The sequence below is a fragment of the Pelophylax lessonae genome, assembly GCF_965119305.1.
Source record: "Pelophylax lessonae genome assembly, chromosome: 7".
NCBI classification, from domain to species: domain Eukaryota; kingdom Metazoa; phylum Chordata; class Amphibia; order Anura; family Ranidae; genus Pelophylax; species Pelophylax lessonae.
The window spans coordinates 69,120,915-69,145,891 of record NC_138774.1 but is presented as its reverse complement, the minus strand read 5'-3'; the positions used below and the strand labels follow the sequence as shown (position 1 = coordinate 69,145,891).

The window sequence follows — 24,977 nt, the reverse complement described above, 5'->3', positions numbered from 1 at the left end:
TCTGCTTTTATTCACAATTTGTAGTGTCCCTACTTTTTTGGAATCGGGTTTGTATATAAAAGAGCGGAGATGTTTGTGACATCATTGACCTAATATGGCCATATGATCATTTCAAGTCAATGATGTCACAATCATAAAGAACAAAGGAAGAACAACCTATGAGAGTCACACGAAGTCTCCACCCTGCACCAATGATGTAAGAAGATAAACTACAAGTACTGAGCTGCCATCTAACAAATAATGACAATAAAAATAAAAGGGTGAATTGGATCAAATGACCCAGACCACCAGGCGGCGCTGATAAATGGTAAATATGAATGTGAACTATATTCCAAGGACACCCATGATATTAAATCCAAAAAATAAAATAAAATAAAATACACAATAAATAGAATTTGCAGTATTGGGATAAATTATAGAACAACAATATATATGTCTATAAATGCTCTGTAAATGCTCTATAAACAAGTCCAATTAATAGGGGATGATCCTGAAGTGCACCATGTAAGGGAAATCATATAAACGATGTAAATAGTCCTTCACCACACCATGTGTAGCCTCTCCCAATGGTGATGCACTCACCAGAAATCAATGGGTAAAAAGCACATCATATCCTTTGAATGCAACCAGGACCTCAATGACCACCCCAGACTGGGTCTTCTTAGGCAAATAAAAGCAGTGATCCTGGAATAAGTAATTCTCTCCACACCATTCCTCTTCACTCCAGGAAGGGGGATAACCAGGATTCTGTGAATCTGACAAATTAAAAATGTTTCTCTTTGCTAATAGGCAAAGAGTAGAAAAAAAAAAGCATGTGGTAGTGTGGGTGGGGGAATGAGTCTGGTGCAGACTTTAAGGGGGGGGGGGGGGGGCTTTATTAAAAAAAAAAAAAAATGTGAGAGTTAAAAATGCATATTAGGTCCTTAATTAATGCAATCTGACTGGTCAGGAAGGGGGGAGGAGCATGACGCCCCTCACTCCTGAACTCTACCTGCCTCCCCCCAGCAAAGTGCCTTGTCCCGATGTTGATGAGGACAAGAATTACTTTCCCACAACCCTGGTAGGTGGGGGGGGGAGTCTATGGGCAGGAGGGTTATTGGAATCCAGAAGCTCCCTTTAACAATTTAGGGGCCCCCATATATCTCTCCCACTATGGGTTACATAGTACTCATTCTCAAAAAATATGTTTCCTAAAAATAAAGACACCCAAAGGTTTGAAAAGTCCTTTGTTAAAGAAAAAACAAAAAAAAAATGCCCAAAAATTGTCCCTCATTGTAAATCAATCCCGATTCCTGACACTCTCTGGCTCACTTAAAAAATAATAATGACTACCTGCCATACACAGTCAATCCTGATGCTAGCCAAAGCTGAATGACAGCTGTAATGATGAAAGTGATTCACTGCCCAAATATGGTCAAGTGGCCATATTTAGGCAATGGTGTAACAACTCCAATCCCCACCTATTTGCATATGTAGCCTGGGATTCAAATCCATGTAAGCGAATGAGCTGAGTAATGTCAATGGTTTGTAAGGACGTAGAGGGTTCAAGCACTCACTGCTTCCTTAGCAACCATTGACAACCAGAAGCTTTGGCCGATTTTCAAGAAAATTGTGACAAAAAGTTACAACCTCATAAAACTTTCCATGCCTTTTACTAAATATCTTGGATGGTCTACTTTCCAAAAATTGGTAATTTGGGGGACATTTGTACTGCCCTGCCATTTTAGGGCCTCAGGAAACGTTATTTTCAAATATATATATACCATAGTTTGTAGACTCTCTGACACAGACTAAATAGTACACACTGATTTGGGTTATTTTTACCAAAGAAACATAGCAGACTGCATTTTTACGGTAATTTTTCGTTTATATAGCAAAAAATTAAAAATCCAGTGGTTATTAAATACCACCAAAAGAAATCTCTATTTGTATGAAAAAAAATTGGAAAAATGTATTTTGGGTACAGTGTAGCATGACTGAGCAATTGCCAGTTAACCACTTCCTTACCGGGCCATATACAAATGATGCCGGCAGGAACACTCCGTCGATCCATGCGGGGGTCATATGATGTCCGCCCGTTCCCGCTGCTCTCCCGGCCCCTCCCCCGAGGGCGCGGCTTTCGGGGATGCAGCGTGTTCGTCGGGACACAGCCCATCCCTGATCAGTGTAAAGAGGCATTAAAAAAATGGCTCTTTACCATGTGACCGGCTGTGTCCAATCACAGCCGGCCACATGAACTTCCCTGGCGCACACCGCTCGTGTGTTCCTCCAGGGGCACGCAGAGTGGCGATCGTGGATGGAGAGTGTCATCCCTGATCAGGGTAAAGAGCCAATGAAATTGGCTCTTTAACAAGTGACCGGCTGTGTCCAATCACAGCTGGTCACAGAATGTCAACAGAGACCACGGTAACTAGCTGTTACAGTGTTCTCCTCCTCACACACTGATCCTGTGTGAGGAGGAGATTGCGGTAATAGTGAGTTACTGATTATAGTGCACCATAAAACACACTGATTGCCCCCTCCAATAAAGAGGACCTGTCACTAGCCCATCAAAGTACCTGTCACTAGCCCATCAAAGTACCTGTCACCAGCCCATCAGAGTACCCTAGTACTTGTCACCAGCCCATCAGGTACTCTGATGACAGGTACTCGGGTACTCTGATGGGCTGGTAACAGGTACTCGGGTACTCTGATGACAGGTACTTGGATACTCTGATGACAGGTACCCGGGTACTCTGATGGGCTGGTGACAGGTACTTGGGTACTCCGATGACAGGTACTCGGGTACTTTGAGTACCTCTCATCAGAGTACCCGAGTACCTGTCATCAGAGTACCCGAGTACCTATCACCAGCCCGTCAGGCTTTTGCAAGTAAGTCACTAAGTTCCTGTGAAAACAAGGGTCCTGCCCTGGGTCTCCTTCTCAGCTCAACTTCCCTTATCAACAGGCAAGACAGCTCCAGGACCACTTTGGGCCTATTTCATTTCTGGAGTACATAGCAGGTCCCACTTAGGCTTTTGGGCCTAATAGATAGGTCAGTCCACCAGCACCTCCTCACACCTCAGTCTGTGGGGAAGAGAGAGATCACAATGCCTGCCCCAATTATTTATACACTCCACCTGAATACACCAGTAGCCTGAACCTACTGGGTTGGCTGAAGAAAATATAAATATTCATAACTCATCCTTTTTATGAAATCTCATACTATTTCCAGTGGGACCATTGAAACTTACTGGCAGCAATTAGAAATCACAACGTCTCTAAGGTTAGGGATAGACCAGGTGAAGACCCATACAAATCAGCCTTGGCTGACTACCACCCAGCCAAAAACTAAATTTAGCCGTTAATGACAGGGTGACTACACTTACTGGGATCTGATAGGCATAGGCTTCAAGGTTTATTTACTTCCCATACCAAAAGTCCTTTTTTTCATTGATACACAGGCACATAGTTTGTTTTATAAGGGCTCTTACAGATGTGACACAAATACCTGCAAATATTGCAAATTAAGTCTTCGGTGATGGAGGAAAATTACCCGATTAAAGATTATATGAATTGTACTGTATGTTCTTTACAATATGTGAGTTGTACCAGTCACCCCTGAGCAGACTTGTATAAAGTACTCGAAATTTCTACTTGAGTAAAAGTACAAGTGCTCGATCAAAAAATTACTTGAGTAGAAGTGGAAGTGCTCGCAGAAAAAGTTACTTAAGTAGAAGTACTAAAGTATTCAACATTTTTTTTACTTAAGTATTGCAAGTAGTTTTTTCAAAAAATTTGCTACTTAAGTACTAAAAGTAAAAAGTACCAGTAGTTTTGAAAAAAAATTTCTACTCAAGTACTGAAAGTAGAAGTACAAGTACTGTGTTATGTAGTTATTAAAGAAATAAGTCAAAAGTTTGAACATCATATTGTTTTTATTATTTCAAATGATTTATTCAAATGATTAACCTGTGTTTGTTAGTAGTTTCTTGATGCACTTTAAGCGCTGTAGCACCATTTATTTGTTTGTTTCATATTTTCTTTTTATTGGAAAGATTTGGTATAGCAGCTTTTATTATACACAGCCTTTATTTTCGTATGCGCTGATTTACAAATGACATTATACACATTTTTTTGAGCTTTATGCAACCTGCCATCTACTGTTCTGGCAGTGGTAACTTTTTTAAAAGTAACGAGTAACTATGCAGCACAAAAAAAAAATACTTGAGTAGAAGTATCGAAATCATCGAAAAAATGTAGTGAAGTAAAAGTAGAAGTAGGAGAAAAAAATTCTACTCTAGGAAAGTACAGATACCGCATTTCGGTACTTAAGTACAGTACTTAAGTAGTTCTACTTCGTTACTATACATCTCTGCCCCTGAGACCTAGAATAGGGGAACATTACACTGCAACTACTAATTACAATGTGAAACAATTTGCAATGGTATCCTGTCATTTTAGAGATATTCATGAGATAAATAAAATGGGATTAAACCCCTTCTCCCAAAAGGACGTCCCCGTACGTCCCCTGGTTAAAGGTGTTATGTCGGAATGTTGCCTGCAGCTACAAGAGCAAGAGCAATAATTCTAGCAGTAGACCTCCTTTGCAACTGGTAACCTTTAAAAATGTTTAAAATGTCTCATAAGGGGATTTTCAAGTATCGTAGTTTGTTGCCATTCCATGAGCGTGTGCAAATTTAATGTGTGACATGTTAGGTATCTATTTACTTGGCATAACATCATCTTTTATATTTTACTAACAAATGGGTATTGCATTGTGTTTGCCTGCAATACAATTTATTAGAGTGTATTTTTTCCCAAAAATTTGCATTTAAAAAAACCGCTGCGCAAATATCGCGCGACATAAAAAATTGCAACACTCACCATATTATTCTCTAGAGCCTCTGCTTAAAGAAAATATATAATGATTTGGTGTTCTAAGTAGGCCAGTGGTTAAATTTGATAGTTTAGAGAAATAGGCAAAACCTGTGAGGGGAGGTGAGGGCTGAAATGCGTGAGCATGGGGTGGATATGTAACTTTTATTTTGTACTGAATAAAGCATCTCTCCATGTCTCAAGTGTAGGTGCTGCTCTACTTGATTCAACTTAAGCACATTACAGCACCATAGACTTCTATAAGGCTTGTCTACCTTTGTCTACTGGCTGGAAGTTTATAAGAAGGTTTATACATTTTAACACTTTCATTTCACTTTCAACACTCATTGAGGCTCCATGCACACTGGCTTAAAATTGCTGCTGCTACTACAGGGGTTTTGTGTTCTGCCTTAGGAAGCAGCTCAATATAGTCCTATTTTTCCATGCACATTAAGATGATTATAGGCATATTTTAAGCTTAATATTTAGAGCCAGGGAAAAAAAACTGTTCTGGTTTGCTTTTCTGATTGGAGCTTTCTGGCAGAAAAAAAGAAAAACTCTCCTAAACTCACCTAAATTATATACAAAAAATTCTCTATATAGGCGTTTTTTTCTGCCAGGGGAATTGGAGTTTTTTTAAGCCCAGTGTGCATGGAGCCTTAGGGGTAATTTACTAAAACTGGAGAGTGCAAAATCTGATGCAGCAGTGTATGGTAGCCAATCAGCTTCTAACTTAAGCTTGTTCAATTAAGCATTGGAAAAAAAAAAAAAAAAAAACCCTGGAAGCTGATAGATTTCTTTGCAGAGGTGCACCAGATTTTGCACCTTTCTGTTTTAGTAAATCAACCCCTTAATGTCAGGTCAGTACAGCAATAGAAGGGTCAATGGGGGCACCATTGTTGGGCTATGCATAGGGAATCAGCTGCCTTTAATCCATCCCTGACCTAAGACTATACTAAATTGCATGCTTTTAGTAGTAGTTATTGATGTATTTTCTCTCCTCTTTCCTAGGAAAACGTGTATGTATGGGGGAGGGTCTGGCTCGCATGGAACTCTTCCTCTTTTTTACAATTATTCTCCAAAGGCTTACTCTGAAACCCACCGTGGACAGAAAGTACATAGAAATTACACCAGAGCCCAACAGCAATGCTTCTAGACCTCGTGAATATGAGATGTTGGCTGTGCCTCGCTGAGGGACCATTTTTATTGAATATGGTATTCATGTTTCAAGATCATTTATCACTTTACAATTTTTAAAAATAATGTAATATGGACTTTCCGGGTTCCCTCTATAAAGTTCTATAAACAATAAGTGCCTGAGTGACAGCACCTGGTCAGATCCTGAATTTATTTCAAAGCAGGGACATTATTTGGCTGTCTGTTCACCCAATGATTGTGTGGGATAGCTCTCAGGAAACATTATTGTAGGAACTGTTACAATCTAGAATGATTTGTTATATGTAAAACACTTCAGAATATGTAATAAAGTACCTTTTAAAATGGACCAATTTTTTTGTTTGAAAAGTCAGGGATGCAGTGGAACTGATGTAGGATTTCCCAACTAGGACATTAACACATGCAGTGGGGGAACTACCCTTTTGCAAAGGTTGCCCTGGAGCTCCGCCATTGTGAGGGAACCCGCCGCCCCAAGAACCTGGAGTGTGGCTCCCCAGCGGCTGCAGGGCTCTGAGCTGTGAGCCTCTTTTACACAGCCCAGAGCCAGTGCTAACAGTCCCCCCCCCCCGCACAGGTAGGAGAGGAGAGAGAGACAGCTGATAAGCTTCTCCCCCTCCCGCCCTCTCTTTCTGTTCTGCCCTGCCCACACTCCCCGGCAGTGTTGTGCCCCAGAGAAGGGGAAGTGTGGGCGGGACGTTTGAAGTCCCATCTGCCAGATAAGGAAAGGTACAGCCTGCCGGTCAATCCATCCATCTGTGAGTGAAGTGTCCCCCCTCCCTCCCTTCTGTCTCCTGCCTCCCAGTGAGTATGCTAATGTAAGAGGGACTCTGATGTAAGGGGCGCTCTGTGAACTCTGATGTAAGGGGGGCTCTGTAGACTCTGATATAAAGGGCTCTGTGTGCACTGTGATGTAAGGGGGCTCTGCAGATTCTGATGTAAGGGGCTCTCCAGGCTTTTATGTAAGGGGACTTTGCAGACTTTGATGTAAGTGGGGCTCTGCGGACTTTGATGTAAGGGGGCTCTGCAGACTCTGATGCAAGAGGTTTCTCTGTGGACTATGATGTCAGGGAGGCTTGGCAGACTCTGATGTAAGAGATGCTCTGTAGAATCTGATTTAAAGGGGGCTTTGGGACCCCTCATTAAATGCTAGGAACTCTGATATAAGTTAGCTCCGGTTATCAGAGACCCCCTTATATCAGAGTTCCCCTTTCCACCAGAGTCTCCAGAGTTCTCCCTTACATTAGGGTCTGCCCCTAATGTAGCTTGTAGAAGCCTGATATGTTTCGCGACAGAGCGCTTCCTCAGGAGCTTGAGCATAAATTCTATATAAAATGAAAAACTGGTACAAAACATATATTCAATACATGTGTATAATAATAAGAATTGTTCACTTTTTCGGTTAGCGCTAGAGCCAGAATCATCCTCAGGCGCAGACTGGGTGACACAGTGGATGTGGGGATACATGCATAAAGGCAACCAACCACCAGGGAGCACTCAAGGGCCACATTAGTATCTAATGATAATAGGATAAACTGCACAGAGGTATAAACCTATATGTGGTTCATAATGAGAGTGGAGAAAGAAGACAAGAGAAAAGGACGTGGATTCCCCACGGGTTCTTGACCCAAACTTTACCCCGATCCCGAAGCCCATTGAAGTCAATGGTGAAACAAACTTTGGAGCACTAAAATGGCTCTAAAAAAACATTTAGAGGGCTGCAAAATCTTCTCCAGGGCATGGCACGTGTTTGCAAACAAATGTGGATAGGGAAATAACTTAAAATAACATAAAAATAAAAAATAATCATCTTGATCTAGGAGGACGAGGCCCATATGGAGTAGGAGGTTGAGGTGGCAGTGGATGTGGCGGTGTAGGTGGAAGCGGCGGTGGAGGAGGACGAGGTAGCCAACACAGGCTTTTGTTTTTAATTTTACATTTCTTTTTAAATTAGGGTACACACCAAAAGAGTTAGAAAGATCAAAAATACAACAATGGCTGGGTAAGGCCGGTATACATGTATATTCTGCACAAGGTACGGACAATCCTGTGGGATCCATGCCTGGTTCATTTTAATGAACGTGAGCTTGTCCACATTGGCTCTGGACAGGCCGCTGTGCTTGTCTGTGATAACGCACCCAGCCGTGCTAAATACACGTTCAGATAATACACTGGCTGCAGGGCAGGCCAGCACCTCCAAGGCGTAAAGGGCAAGCTCAGGCCATGTGCCCAATTTGGAGACCCAGAAGTTGAAGGGGGCAGACCCATCATTCAGTATGTCTAGGCGTGTGCACACATCAGTGTTGGGGGTAACTAGTTACAAAGTAACTGATTACAGTAACTACATTACTTTTTTGGTAACTAAGTAATGTAACTAGTTACAATACTAATATTGGTAACTACACTACTTTACTAGGCTATAGGAGGTAACTACACTACTTTACTAGGCTATATGCTATAGGAATGCACTTTCCTGCATTACCCAAGCCGTGTGATACAATCGTTATTTCGAAGAATAGAGAGGGATGAAGTTTATGACTTTTTTGTTGCATTTTATGTTTTATTCTGTTTTTTCAGGTTTTGTTCTCATGTTTCCCAAAGCCTGTGTTTATACAATAAACTCTATGCAGAAGGAGTGTCATGTATCTTCTTCTACACGGTCAATTAAGAAAGAGGGAAGTAAAGTAATAAGTAGTGAAGTTACTTTTCAAATGCAGTAACTAGTAAAGTAATCTCATTGCAATTTACAGAAGTAACTAGTAACTAGTAACTAGTTACATTTTTTGAGTAACTACCCCAACACTGGCACACATACTGCTCCACCATGTTGGTGAAATGCTGCCTCCTGCTAAGACGTTCCATATCAGCTGGTGGTGCTGCTGCTTGGTGCTGACAATGCTTTTCCACATTTCGGCCATGCTAACCCTGCCTTCTGAAGTGCTGGCGGTGCCCTGGCTGGGTTGGCGAGCTCTTCCTCCTCCTCTGCCTTGGCCTTGTGCTTCCACTGTGCCCCCGCTGTCAGGTGGGAATGCCACCAGCAGCGCGTCTACCAGCGTGCGATTGTACTCGTGCATCTTCTGATCACGCTTCAGTGAGGGAATTAAGGATGGTACGTTGTCCTTGTAATGGGAATCCAGCAGCGTGGCCACCCAGTAATCAGTACAAGTTACAATGTGGGAAACTCGGCGGGCGTTGCAGAGACGCTGCAGCATGTAATTGCTCATGTGTGCCAGGCTGCCCAGTGGCAACGAAAAGCTGTCCTCTGTGGGAGGTGTATCGTCTGTGTCCTCTGTATCCCCCCAGCCATGCACCAGTGATGGCCATGAGCTGGCCTGGGTGCCACCCTGCTGTGAACATGGTTCCATCTCCTCCTCCTCATCCTCGTCATCCTCCAGAACTGTGCCCCTGCTGGACAATTGTGTACCTGGCGTTTGTGGGTGCAGGAACCCACCCTCGGAGCCACTTGTGAATGACTGCCCTGAAAGCCTTGGAAATGATAACTCTTCCTCCTCCATCATCGCCCAAAGCATTTTTTTTTTTTAAGGAGGCATAGAAGTGGGATAGTTAAGCTGAGAACAGCGTCATCGGCACTGGCCATGTTGGTGGAGTACTCAAAACAGCGCAACAAGGCACACAGGTCTCGCATGGAGGCCCAGTTATTGGTGGTGAAGTGGTGCTGTTCCACAGAGCAACTCACGCGTGCGTGCTGCAGCTGAAACTCCACTATGGCCTGCTACTGCTCGCACAGTCTGGCCAGCATGTGCAAGGGGGAGTTCCACCTTGTGGGCACGTCACATATGAGGCGGCGAGTGGGAAGGCCGAAGTTACGCTGCAACGCTGACAGGCAAGCAGCAGGGTGAGAACGCCAAAAGTGCGCACAGACGGCCCGCACTTGATGCAGCAGCTTTGACATATCGGGGTAATTTCTAAGGAACCTCTGCACCACCAAATTCAGCACATGCGCCAGGCAAGGGATGTGTGTCAAACCGGCTAGGCACAGAGCTGGAGATTTTGCCCGTTATCGCACACAACCAGGCCGGGCTTGAGGCTCACTGGCACCAACCACTCTTCGGTCTGCTGTTGAATGCCCCTCAACAACTCCTGTGCGGTGTGTGTTTTTTTCCCCCAAACAGGCAAGTTTTAAAACTGCCTGCTGTCGTTTACCCCTGGCTGTGCTGAAGTTGGCGGTGAAGGTGTTACGCTGACCGGATGAGGAGGCGGTAGAGGATGAGGAAGCGGAGTAGGAGGAGTTAGGAACAGGAGGCAAACTGAAGCGCACTGCAATCCTTGGTGGTGGATGGACATGCGCCAAACTGCTATCCGCCTCAGGCCCAGCCGCCACTGCATTTACCCAGTGTGCTGTTAGGGAGATATAACATCCCTGACCGTGCTTACTGGTCCACGTATCCGTAGTTAGGTGGACCTTGCCACAGATGGCGTTGCGCAGTGCACACCTGATTTTGTCACCCACTTGCTTGTGCAGGGAAGGGATGGCTTGCCTGGAAAAGTAGTGGCGGCTGGGCACGACGTACTGTGGAACAGCCACCGCCATAAGGCTTTTTAAACTCTGCGTCTCCACCAGACAGAATGACAGCATTTCAAAGGCCAGGAATTTTGAAATGCTGACATTCAGGGCCAGGGATCGTGGGTGGGTAGGGGGGTACTTCCTCTTCCGCTCCAGTGTTTGGGAGATAGAAAGCTGAACGCATCCACGGGACATTGTGGAGATGGTTGTTGGCGACCCAGGTGGTGGCAGATCCTCTGTTTGCGGGATGGCAGGTGCCGGTCTAAATACAGAGGTGGATGAAGAGGCCGAGACTGCTGCAGAAGAGGAAGCAGGAGGAGCCAGAGACCTTTCTTGGTTTTTGAGGTGTCTACTCTACTGCAGCTCGTGCTTTGCACTTAGATGCCTGGTCTTGCAGGTTGTGCTCAGGGTGAGAAGGTTTATGCCTCACTTCAGGCTCTGATTGCACAGCATGCAAACCACTCGTGTCCTGTCATCATCACATTGTCTGAAGAACTGCCACGCTAGGGAACTCCTTTGAGCTGGCTTTGGTGTGCTCTGTCCCTTGCTGCATTGGGCAGAAGCAGGTGTAGTGTCTAGGGCAGGGCCGCTCCGCTTTTGCACCCTGCTCCCTCTTCTGCTGTGCTGGTGGCTCTGTGCAACCACCGCCTCTTCCTCCAAACTACCCAGGTCACCTGCATGAGGTTCATTCCATGTGGGGTCGAGGACCTCATCGTCCTCCACATCATCTTCCACAAAGTCTTCACCCCTGCAACCCTTGTCGGTCTCCACAATTCGGAATTCCGCAGCAGTTGGCACCTGTGTTTCGTCATTATCCGAGATGTGCTGCGATGGTCCTCCCATGTACTCATCTTGAGACATAAGTGGTTGGGCATCGGTGCACTCAATCTCTTCCACTTCTGGGGCAGGGCTAGGTGGATGGCCCTGGGAAACCATGCTAACAGAGTCATCAAAAAGAAGAAGAGACTGCTGCATGACTTGGGGCTCAAACTGCTTGGCTGATTTGCAAGGGGGTGAGGTGAAAGATTGATGGACATTGACTGCCGGTGGCAACTCTGACCTTTCAGCAGAAGACTGGGTGGGAGACAATGTGAAGGAACTGGAGGAACTGTCAGCAACCCAATCTACTATCGCCTGTACTTGTCCTGGCCTCAACATTTGTAGAGGCGCATTAGGCCCTGCCAAATACTGCTGTAAGGTTCTGTCGCCTACTCGCAGCTGAGAAAGGTGTTTCACTGGTGCGTGTAGCTTGCACAGATCGACCACGTCCTCTCCTTGCAACAGGAGCTCCACCAGCAACACCACGACCCAGCACTAACATGGTGGAGCAGTATGTGTGCACACGCCTAGACGTACTGAATGACGGGTCTGCCCCCTTCAACTTCTGGGTCTCCAAATTGGGCACATGGCCTGAGCTTTCCCTTTACGCCTTGAAGGTGCTGGCCTGCCCTGCAGCCAGTGTATTATCTGAACGTGTATTTAGCATGGCTGGGGGCGTTATCACAGACAAGCGCAGCCGCCTGTCCAGAGCCAATGTGGACAAGCTCACGTTCATTAAAATGAACCAGGCATGGATCCCACAGGACTTGTCCGTACCTTGTGCAGAATAGACATGTATACCGCCCTTACCCAGCCATTGTTGTATTTGATCTTTCTAACTCTTTTGGGGTGTACCCTAATTTAAAAAGAAATAAAATTAAAAACAAAAACCAGTGTTGGCTACCTCGTCCTCCTCCACTGCCGCTTCCACCTACACCGCCACATCCACCGCCACCTCAACCTTCTACTCCATATGGGCCTCGTCCTCCTCCTACATCATTCAAGATGATTATTTTTTATTTTTCCGTTTTTTCTGTTATTTTAAGTTATTTCCCTATCCACATTTGTTTGCAGAGCACTTTCCATGCTCTTAAGATGAGTTTGCTGCCATTTGCGGCCCTCTAGCCCTTTCCATGTTTGTTTTAGAGCCATTTTAGTGCTCAAAAGTTCGGGTCTCCATTGACTTAAATGGGGTTCGGGATCAGGGTAAATTTCGGGTTAAGTCCGGTTCACTAACCCGGACTTCCAGGTGTTCGCTCAACTCTACTTGTGAGCAGTGCCATGCAGAACAGCAGACAGGAGCAGTTCAGGTTAACAGGCCAAGCTTAATAACAGGTCACAGGTTAGGTCAGCAAAGGAATACATTAAGACCACAATTTAGCAAGGTAGTCAAGGAGTGCTGGGCCTTACGTAGCCTGCTTGGCATCAGTGTGAAGACTGATTGTGCATGTAACCACACATTAACTTACACAGAGGTGTGCAGGGAATATGAAAAAACTGACAAAGGTTCAAAAATAAAACAATTCTTTGGTTGTAAATACTATATATTTTAATCCTGTACTACACAATTGTGATATGAAGCTTTTGCCTAAAACAGATTATGGTATCAGTTTCACCTTTGTTCTAAGTTAATGCTTACAATGTGTTGCCTTTTCTGCACTGGACTGACCCGCAATTATTTTTACTGGCCCTGTAGTCAGCTATCAATATTTTTAGAACCTGGTGCACCCTGTTCTTCTTGTTCTTGATTTATTACACTATGTGCTTTTTCATACTTTATCATTAAAATCATTGTGAACTGACCCAAGGTTGTCCAGTGTATTTAGGAATCTTAAAAAATAGAATTTTAGATCTATTCCTACAAATGTGCTGTCATATTTTTACACATATTTGTTTCAGGATAGAACATGTAGAGGATCAGTTTTTGACTAAAGGATTTGTTAATTCCGTCCCCCTAGTGAAATTCCAAATAAACACATGGGCTGCTTGACATGACTTTAGGAAGAGTGGAGCTTTCTAAAATCCACTCTACTGAGGAAATAGCATCTTCATGTTTGATTATGGTGTAGGGGAGAGTGGTGCTAGGTGGTGGGCATCTAGTGGGGGGACAACACACTGGAGGTATAGAGATTGCCTTGCGGTTTGCCCGGCGGCAAATTTTGCTTGTTCGCAAAAAGTCGGACTTTTGCAGATGTTCGCGAATATGTCCGCGCCGCCATTTTCTTTTTCATTCAGAAGAACTTCGACCCATGACACAGCCGTCAGGTGGAAGGGGACAGCCAATTGAAACATTCCAGCACATGGACAGTCCCCCTACCCTATAAATAGACCCGAACTGGCGGCCATTTCACATTCCACTTTCTGCCAGTGTAGGGAGAGGTCTGCTGTGCTCATCAGGGAGAGTTTGCTAGACACATGTAGCACTGTGAAGATCCACAAAAGTCCTTTTCAGGGCTGGTATTTTTCGGTATAGGTCTAGTATCTTTTGAGCTTAGGGAGCGGTATCCTGTGGTTGCTTTAGGGGCAGTTAGAGATCGGCTGCAGTCACATAGAAATCGCTTTGTCATGTCCACAAAAGTCATTTAAAATGCTCCAATGTCGTTTTAGGGTCTATTACAGTCTCTTTACTATAGGGGCAGGTATCCTGTGGTTGTCACAGATGTGTGAATGGACCCTATATATATTAGACAATGTATTTACCGGCTGCTGTCAGTTCTGGCTGATTTATGAAAAAAAAATATATATATATTTTTTGCTGTAAAAAACAAAAAAACAAAAAACATTTAGGGCAACTTTTAATTGCAATACTTCTGTTATGACATTGTCCATGTGCTGGGACTATTTGTTCACAGCTAGTATGTCTTTTGTGGCTGCAAATATGACCTAAAAGGTTTTCAAAGTTCGCGTCCCATTAAAGTCAATGGGGCCCGCCGCGAACTCGCGGTTCGCGGACTTTTGAGAAAATTTGCGGCTGGCGTTCGCGAACTGACCCGGCCGATGTTCGTCCATCACTACTGAGGTACCGTATGAGATTGCCATGGTGGCCCCTACTACCCCATCCATACCTACCACTGAGTGAAGCATATCCTGCTGACTTACACCAGGTGTAGGAAAGAGTGGGGCCGGGTGGTGGGCACCCAATGAGAAAGGAATGACACAGAGGTCCGAGATTGCAAAGAAGTGTATTTTTGAGAACTTTCCAACCACACCAAGAGTCTATACAGCTATAATGAACTGGCAGAGGCACTCAAAGATACCAATGCAGCCTTGCATTTGGCAATGCTCAGATGCCTCAGGAGAAAATATATTATAAGTATACAGCATGCAGAGGGAACCAAATAACATGCTTCCTTCTTATTTAATGGATCCTTTTTTAGTCCCTTATTCACCAATAGGGTTGAGCGAACCCAGACTGTATTGTTCGGGACTTTTGGGTATTCGGTACCCGGACCAGGACCCGAACCCGAACCTGAACATTTCACTGTATGTTCGGGATACAGTCCATTGTTTGGTAATTTATTGCATGTTTTCGCGCGATTTTAATGGCGCGGTTTCAACAGCTGCAAGGCAGCCAATCAGCAAGCGTTTAACTAGTGTACCCTTAGAAACCATCACAGCCATGCCTACTAATGGCATGGCTGTGATTGGCCAGTGCAGCATGTGACCCAGCCTCTATATAAGCTGGAGCGTCACTCTGCTCTAATTATACTAGAGACAGGTTCCTGCTGCTGCTGCTGAGGGAGAGATAGGAGATTAATGTAAGAAATAGTTGCGCTAAGCAATGTGAAGGATTCCAAATATAATTAAATAAAATAAATTTAAATACCATGAAGCAGCTACCCTAACCATATACTGATGGAGAAAACCCAAATAGTTAATTGGTATAGGCATCCAAGAATCTAATTGAGGAATGTTTGGTGTCGCCCTGACTGGGCAGGAAAAACTTGAACGAAATAAAGATTGAAATAATAAAGGATAAAAATCAGGTCAGACTGTCCTCGGGGCAGACCGTAGAGGGTAGCTCTGTTCTCAGTCATGTTGCCTTACCTGAATGTCGAGTAGGAGGATGTACAATGGTGGCCCGCACTCAGAGTTGAGAGCGTCTGCCATTTAAGGCGCCGACACATGCGCAGAGACCAGGGGGTCTCCGCCCATGGCGTGTATGAGAACCAATATAGGCGTAAAATCCATAAAAAGTCCAAATAAAATGGTTAAAAATCCACGTGAAACAGTGTAAACACACAGGCACTCTTGTAAGTGGAAGGGTGCAATAGATCCGCCACCAGGAGAATAGCCAAAATACCCTTACCAGATCTAGGATAAATATGTGTCTTAAGCAACAGAAATGGCAATCTGGGGGTTTCAATCCAAGGGGTAACAGACTAATCCACATCCATGGTATGATTCAAAGCTCAATACTGGTAAACATTCCACTCACATAAAAGGATAAGATAAAAACCCTCATGGTGTAGTATATTGAATAAGCATATTTATTGAGTCAAAAGAAGAAATACACTCACATTACACCAGAGCAGTTTCGGAATGTATGTACAAATCAGCGTGGTTTCCGTTTCTAACCAACAAGATGGCCACGGACGTCCTCAGCTGCGCATGCGTCCGGGCATCCACCAATGGGGAACCAAAGCGTTTCGTCATACACAGCTAAATACCAGGAGGACGAAGCAGATTGGCTAACAAAAAAACGGAAGTAGGAGCTACAATTAAATATGCTCCAAAGACCGGAAGAGGAAGAAGCAATTATACTAAACTGGCCAATATCAGTAATACCCCACATAACATGGATATATATTTAATAGATAATGGACAAATTTTAGTTAAATCATTAATTAGACAACATAATATGTCACCATAATGTCACATATGAAGTTTATCTACGGACGTGCGCAGTCTAATAACAGCGCCATCTTGTGTTTAAAAAACAGAACTGCAAATGAACCACACCATTAAAACCCTGTCAAATTCAGCCAAAAAAAATATAACAATATTAAGGGGACATAATTAAAAAATATATTATTAAAAAATTGGACTGAATCAATTACAAATAGATACAGAGAATCTATTACATATATAATTCCAATAATTAAGATGTATCGAATATAAACCCAAGGAGAAAAAAAAGGGATGGCAGTAAAGGAATTTTAGGAATTAGCGATAAACGCATTTACGTCCCACACTCAATATTATGTCCATATGGTATGTAAGATTTAATCCTATAAATCCAGGCGGTCTCCAGCTTAGAGACCCCTCTAGTAAGGTTACTGCCCCTCCAATTACCTGTGAACCTATCAATCCCAAGGAACAAAGTACCTGCAGGGATTCTATTATGGCATGTATCATAGTGTCAGGAGACACTATGTTTTGGGAAACCCTTAATAATATTTGAAATATGTCCCATTCATCGCACTTTAAGCATTCTAGTAGTGCGCCCAACATATTCTAAACCACATGGACATCTAATAAGATAGACCACGTGTTTAGAGGTGCAGGTGATAAAAGGTTTGTTTTTATACGATTGTTTGGTTGCACAGGTTTCAAACTCCTCACATTTACTTCTTCAGCCTGCCCCTACAATAATCTATCGCTGGTAGATTGCTTTCAGGGAAAGAATAGGAAGAATCTTCTTTAATCAGACAGCGATCGGCATTGATTTTATTGTGTGGGGGTGCAGTGAATGATCTTTTTGCCCTGACCTGAGCCCAGTGAGGAGGAGGGAGAAAAAAAAAAAAAAACTTTTATCAGTCTGTTAGATTGGCGGCGTGTGGCGTGTAGCAGCCATGTAATGCAAGCTCAGTGCATAGGTGTCTGCTTAATCTGGATTTAAAAAAGGAAAACTTTATTCCTTCATATTTTACTTTGACATATAGTGTTTAGACACAGCTTTTTTAATCTGCTCTTCGAAAAGCACCAATGTAAGGGAAAAATATATTTTTTTCAGTTTTTAGGGAAAAAAATATTTTTCAGTTTTTCATTCAAATGGGTTTTTTAATTATTCAATAGCGGAATAGAACAACAACAGTATCCAACCTGTTAGGCGCGCGGCGTGTAGCGGCCATGTAATGCAAGCTCAGTGCATATGTGTCTGCTTAATCTGGATTTTAAAAAAGCAAACGTTTTTTCCGTCATATTTTACTGTGACATACAGCTGTTCTAATCTGCTATTCAAAAATCACCAATTTAAAAAGGAAAGATATTTTTTTTTTCATTTTTTCCTTTATATGTTGCTGTGAGATAAAGCCTTTAGACACTGCTGTGTTCTAATCTGCTCTTCAAAAATCACCAATTAAGGGAAAAATATTTTTTTTCATTTATACTGTGAGATACACCCATTGGATACTGTTGTTCTACTCCACTTTTCAATAAAAACCCATTTAGGGGGAAAAAAATTAAATTGCGGCCTTGTCTGCATAGGTTAATGTGAGATACACCCGTTGTATATTCTTGTTCTATTCCGCTATTCAATAAACACCCATTTAGGGGGAAAAAAAATGCGGCCTAGTCTGCATATTTTACTGTGAGATACACCCGTTGGATACTGTTGTTCTATTCCGCTATTCAATAAACACACATTTGGGGGGAAAAAAATGCGGCCTAGTCTGCATATTTTACTGTGAGATACACCCGTTGGATACTGTTGTTCTATTCCGCTATTCAATAAACACCCATTTAGGGGAAAGAAAGATATTAAATTGCGGCTTAGTCTGCATTTGTACATGTGAGATACACCCTTTTAGATACTGTTGTTCTATTCTGCTATTCAATAATCACCCATTTAGGCGAAAATTAATAATTTTGCAGCATTTGCTGATTATGTTACTGTGAGATACATCCTTTAAATTTGTTTGGCGCATCTCCTTCCACCACCGAGGATTGAAGGGCGCTTCAGTTTGCCTCCTGTTGCTAACTCCTCCTACTCTGCTTCCTCATCCTCTACCGCCTCCGCATCCGGAGCAGTGATCATTTTCAAGGCTTTCAGGGCAGTCATTCACAAGTAGCTCCGAGGGTGGGTTCCTGCACCCACAGACACCAGGTACATAATTGTCCAGCAAGGGCACAGTTCTGGAGGATGACGAGGTGGAGGATGAGGAGATGGAGGAGGAGGAACCATGTTCACAGCAGGGTGGCACCCAGATAACAGATACTACACTTGACTTGATCTTAGCCAAAAGGTCGAGAAGAGATGCTGGTGGCATTCCCACCTGACAGCGGGGGCACAGTGGAAGCACAAGGCGAAGGAAGAGGAGGAGGAGGTTGCCAATGCAGCCAGGGCACTGCCAGCACCTCAGAAGGCAGAGTTAGCAAGTATGAAATGTGGAAAAGCTTTGTCGGCACGCCACAACAAGCAGGACCACCAGCTATTTTTTTTTTTTTTTTAAGCCCGTGGTGTGAACAGACTATCACCCGGTGGGTGCATAAAAAAGTGCACACCAAAAAAGTGAAACACAAAAAGTGCACAGGGTGTACACATGGTCCCTGACCCTAATCCCCCGGGGTGCAAGGCTCCTGACAGGGACTGGGGTACTTACACTGGCTAACTTGGCCAAAACCAGGCAGCCCCCTTCTTTAGGAGGTCTGTTGAAACAGACCACCCCAAGTACTAGGTGGGGCTCTCCCAAAGAGAGACTCCATGAGAGAGGGCGAACCAATCTAGAAGGCCATATCCACCCCCTCCCAAGACTTTCAGGGACAGGCCCAAGGACCTACACCCTACCAATCACGCTGTGCAAAATAAAGTGTACCGCCACAATAAAAAACACAAAACGTGAGACACACAACACATAAGTGTGGGGAAAGGGATAGTGGAGAAGTGCAAGGTTAGTGCCACGTTGCAATACTATGGCAGGCCCTTCGGCCAGGAATAAAAAATTCCTCTGGTCCTGACTCCTGACCAAAAGGCCCGGCCCAAGAGGCAGGTGTGAAAAATGTGTGTAGGAAGTGCAGTGTCCTTGGTGCCATACTCATAGTGTTGCCATCCACCATGAATTATGGCACCCCTGGACTGCCACTCCAGGGGCACATACACCACAGGCTTTTCAGAATCCCAGTCCCTGGCAAGACCAGTGCAGCCCCGTCCCTACCAGAAGGCCTCAGAACTTAGACAGCTTTGGGAGAGCCCGGCCCACAACCAGGGACACATACCTTTTCCAAGGCCAGACTCAACCCAGAAGGGCGAAAAAAGCCCCCCCGCCCCCATCACCGTTCCTTACCATATACAGTTCCTTACCATTCCTTACGTACTATACACATACTGAATGACGGGTCTGCCCCCTTCAGCTTCTGGGTCTCCAAATTGGGCACATGGCCTGAGCTTGCCCTTTACGCCTTGGAGGTGCTGGCCTGCCCTGCAGCCAGTGTATTATCTGAACGTGTATTTAGCACGGCTGGGGGCGTTTTCACAGACAAGCGCAGCCACCTGTCCAGAGCCAATGTGGACAAGCTCACGTTCATTAAAATGAACCAGGCATGGATCCCACAGGACTTGTCCGTACCTTGTACAGAATAGACATGTATACCGGCCTTACCCAGCCACTGTTGTATTTTTGATCTCACTCTTTTGGGGTGTACCCTAATTTAAAAAGAAATTTAAAATTAAAAACAAAAACCAGTGTTGGCTACCTCGTCCTCCTCCACCGCTGCTTCCACCTACACCACCACATCCACCTCCACCTCAACCTCCTACTCCATATGGGCCTCGTCCTCCTAGATCAAGATGATTATTTTTTATTTTTTTGTTATTTTAAGTTATTTCCCTATCCACATTTGTTTGCAGAGCACCATGCACTTAAGATTTTGCTGCCATTTGCAGCCCTCTAGCCCTTTAAAGGTTTGTTTTAGAGCCATTTTAGTGCTCAAATGTTCGGGTCACCATTGACTTCAATGGGGTTCAGGATCAGGGTAAAGCTCGGGTTAAGTCCAGGTCACGAACCCGGACTTTTTTTTCAAGTTCGGACGAACCCGCCGAACCCAGACATCCAGGTATTCGCTCAACTCTATTCACCAACCATTTTTAATCCTTCTTGAATTCTAACGTAGGATTTTATTCCAAAATTGTGTAGGTATCTCTATCCTGGAGTAGACAATTAATCTCATTATCACAATATTCCTTACTATTATGGTTTGGAAAATGTTTCTTGACCCAAAGGATCCTTTACACTTAGTTGTTCCGGTTGTTGTGTTACTGCTCCTCATTAAAATGCATTTCATTTAGGCAATCTATGCAAATGAATGGGCTACAAACACACAAGAACAGACGAAAAAAAATGGACATTTAGCTTTTTTTGACACAGTAAACCACAATACAAATGCGCTATCCTGTATTGTGGTGAGCACATGTGCATCAGAGGCCCGTTGGCTTAGTGCATTAGGGTCCCATTCATAATAAATGGCGCACCAATATGCAAATGCAATAACATACATTAAAAAGCATTAACACAATAACCTTTAAAGCCAAATGTAAATGGGCCCCCATAAAATGTACTATATTGCAGCCTGTAGATGATAGGCTCCTTTTTCTTTATTTTCACCTGGCACACTTCATGTATTAGGGGAACAATCCTCACTGTATTGCATCTATGGAGAAGCAGCATTGTCGCCTTAGGACAGTAAGTATAATAGGACTACAGAACTCACACAAACCCCCCCCCCCCCAAGGTGTTTTTAGTTCACAGAGGTTGGTTGAAACAATTTTAACTAACAAAGACTTTCAATGGTATTCACTGCTAGGGTTTACATACAATTTAAATACCCATAAAGTAGACCCTGTGTGTTATTTCATTCAGCACTTTGCCTCCTATACTGCTATATCAGCACTTCTTTGTTCAGAATTTCAGTTTACTGGTTGAGTCATTTCATTGAAGGCAATGAAAACAGCTGATTAAATTGTGACCGGGACATATTTGTACACTGGGAGTACTTTACACCTGATAGGAAAGATCAACCCAGTTTAGGTGATCTGAGTTTAGGTTAGATGAGTGCAGATAACGATCTTTTACAAAGGCAGGTAAACAAGCAAAGTTAAAGTGAAATTATAGCTTTTTCAAAAAATTTTTGAATTTTTTTTCTTACATGTAAAAGGAGATATAGTAAGGGCTGGTTCACATCACTTTTCAAAAATGCTTGGCGCCAAAATGCATGGTACCATGCAATATAGTCCCTTCAAATGCAATTTGTTTGTGATCTGAGTTTGGGGTGCCATTACCATTACATTGGCAGCTGCAGCAAATCGCAAAAGGCACCGAGCACAGTGCAGGAAAATCGCATAAAATTAGCCTTTCCTGCAATGCGTTCAGGTGTGAACCAGCCCTAAATGGGACATACATCCTTATACAGTATATTGCCTTGTTTCTATGTTTAATTTGAAATAATTGTACATAAAGATGGCTGCAAATCATGTACTTCTGTGGAATGTACCTACCTTAAAGGCTAAGTTCACCTTTAAAAAAAAACATAAATGCACATACGAGGTCTGTCTGTATCAGCCATGTAATATGAAAAATAGAGACAAATAAGAAGATACAAGAATCATTGAACAGTATGTAGAGCAACTATGCCTCAGTCCCCTTCAAAGTAAGCACCACCATGGGACCTCACACAAAATTTCAGACAGACACAGTTGTTTTTTCGAATTCCTAGATCAGGTTTCAGTTCTCACACTATCAGTTTCTAATCTTTGTGGATTGCAGTCCATACACATTCAACATTCTCAGGTGTTCTGCTTGTTGCAAGTCTTCCAGGACATGGATCACTTTCAACAGATGTCAACAGATTCTTGACCATCTTCGAAGCATTTGTGCCCCCCTTTTTTTGTGCTACACTCATCCTTTTGAATCAGTCAAATAGTTTCTGTGGAGAAATGTTTAAGTTTAACAAAAAATTTGATGCAAATTTGTTGCTCTACTTGCTCAGCCATTTTGAATGCAATGGCCACACAGTGCACATGCTCACTCAACGGCATCTAGCATCCCACTGATTAGTACAGTGAAGTCGTCATTGTTCACACATGCGCTTCCCAGTTCACTTTCCTTGGCTGCCAGGTTAAATTGATGTTGTGCAAACCGTGCTCCTATTAACCACTTCAATACTGAACACTTCCACCCCCTTCCTGCCCAGATCAATTTTCTCACACTTTGACTGACAATTACTCAGTCATGCAACACTGTGCCCAAACAAAATTTTTATCATTGTTTTCACACAAATGGTAATCACTGGGATGTCCCAAAGCAGTATTAGCATGAGGGGTGGGAAAAATAACGCAAAGAAGAATGCAATTTCCCAAGGTTAAACGTAGCCAACCAGGTAACAAGGAGCTCAACCAGAAACAACTGGAGCTCACCCAGAAAAAAAAACATACACCCTCAAAGAGAAAAAAGTTCTCTTTAGACAGCAGCCTGCAAAACCTTGCAGCCAAAAGAGGCATCCAAAGATGCCAACACCTCTACCTTGTAGAATTTTGTGAACGTATGCACTGACAACCTAGTTGCCGCCTTGCAAACTTGCATCACTGATGCCTGATGGCGAAAAGCCCAAGAGGCACTCAGCGCTCTAGTAGAATGCGCCTTCACCGGGAAAGGAGGAACTTGACACTTTAGTGAATAAGTCTGAACCACCGTCTGCCTGATCCATCTGGATATGGTCGCAGCAGATACAGCCATTCCTTTACGAGGTCTTTCAGTAAGGACAAAAAGAGAGTCTGATTTCCTACAAGATTCAGTAGCCACCAGGTAAACTCTAATTGCCCGAACCACATCCAAAGAATACAAAGCAATTTCCTTGGGATGCTTGGGATTAGGACAGAGTGAAGGCAGCACAAGGTCTTCATTCAAATGGAAATCAGAAACCGCTTTAGGAAGAAACGACTGATATCTCTGTGGACCACCAGATAAGGTGAACGGCAAGACAACGCCGCCGATTCAGACAACCTGCGAGCAGAAGTGATAGCTACTAAAAAGGCAACCTTCTGAGATAAAGTAAGCAAGGGAATCTCCATAATGTTCTCAAAAGGAGGTTTTTGAACAACAGATAATACTAAATCAAGATCCCACGGAGGTAACAGGGATCGCCTTGGAGGCATCATATGACGCCCCCCTGTGTAAAAGGCAAATCAGGGCATGAGTAGCTAAAGGACGTTTGAAAAACACAGCCAAAGCTGACACTTGGCCTTTAATAGTGCCCAAAGCCAAATGCTGTTCAATGCCTATTTGAAGAAAGGTCAAAACCCTAGCTACCGAAAACATGCGAGGGTGCACTTTCAGCGATTCACACCATGAAATGTACGATTTCCATGTACGATGATAGATCTTCCTGGAAGTAGACTTCCTGGCCTTCAATAATGTAGGAATCACAGAGTCAGAAAGACCTCAATCACTATATACCTGGCTTTCAACAGCCACACCGTTAAAACCAGCGACTAAAGCAGGATGGAAGATCGGCCCTTGAGACAGCTGATTTTCCATGAGAGGAAATCTCCAAGGAGCATCAGCGACCAACCTTACCAGGTCTGCGTACCAAGACTGACAAGGCCAGTTAGGCTCCGGCAGGATGACTGGAATCCCTTCCACCTCTTTTCTGTGCAGAAGCTTTGGCAGGAGTTTCAGCGGAGGGAACATATAGATCCGCTGATACTGACCCCAAGAAGCCTCCAGTGCTTTGGCGGTCAGAGGATCCCTCCACCTGGTTACAAACCTCTGAACCTTCTTATTGAGTCGAGAAGCAAACAGGTCGACATCGGGTGTCCCCCACCGGACACACAGGAGGTGAAACACCTCCGGGTGTAGGGACCACTTCCCCTGATCCAACACCTGACGACTCAGGTAATCCGCCTGTCAGTTCTCCACACCTGGGATGTGCACAGCAGAGAGACCTGAGACAAACTTTTCTGCCCAATCCAGGATCTCGGCCACCTCCCGGGTCACCTAGACACTCTTGGTGCCCCCTTGATGATTGATGTACACCACGGCAGCATAACTCAATGGTCAAGAAGATATGAAGCTGCGTCTGTCAAAGAACAAATAGAGAAACTTACTTTTTTTTTTAAACAAAGTTGTCCATTTATAAGATATTTATAACACATAGCATGTACATAGAAAAAAATTATAGCCCAAAATACATTCTGCTACTCGTCCTGAGCATGGCGATACCACATGTGTGAGACTTTTACACAGCCTGGCCACATACAGAGGCCCAACATCCAAGTAGCTCCTTCAGGAGTTCTAGGATCATAAATTACACATATCATTTCCTGACTACCTATGACACTTTTGAAGGCCCTGGAAAATGGAAACGCCCACAAAATTATCCCATTTTGGAAAGCAAAAAGTACTCGGCTACCATGATGAGCTGCAGATAGGTACTTGGGTACTCTGGGCTGGAGACAGGTACTCAGGTACTCAGATGGGCTGGTGACAGGTACTCTTTATTACTGAGGCAATTTGTGTGTTTTCCTGTGCACTTTAAGCGTTAACTGCCTGTTACCACAATCTCCTCCACATAAACAGTGTGTGAAAAGGAGAACCCAGTAACAGGCATTTACAGCGTTTTGTTTACATTTTTGACCAACTGTGATTGGAAACAGCCAGTCACATGGTAA

The 24,977-nt window shown here is 43.8% G+C and overlaps 1 protein-coding gene across 1 annotated transcript in view; it reads left to right on the top strand.

Moving 5' to 3' along the window:
* The window catches only part of LOC309559467 (cytochrome P450 2G1-like), a 110,724-nt gene extending 104,475 nt beyond the window's left edge, over positions 1–6,249 (top strand). Inside the window, exon 9 of the mRNA XM_082262739.1 lies at positions 5,869–6,249. Coding sequence (XP_082118865.1) covers positions 5,869–6,050 — 182 coding nt within the window. The 3' untranslated portion in view covers positions 6,051–6,249. The remainder of the gene's footprint in view (positions 1–5,868) is intronic.
* Positions 6,250–24,977: the final 18,728 nt, after the last annotated feature.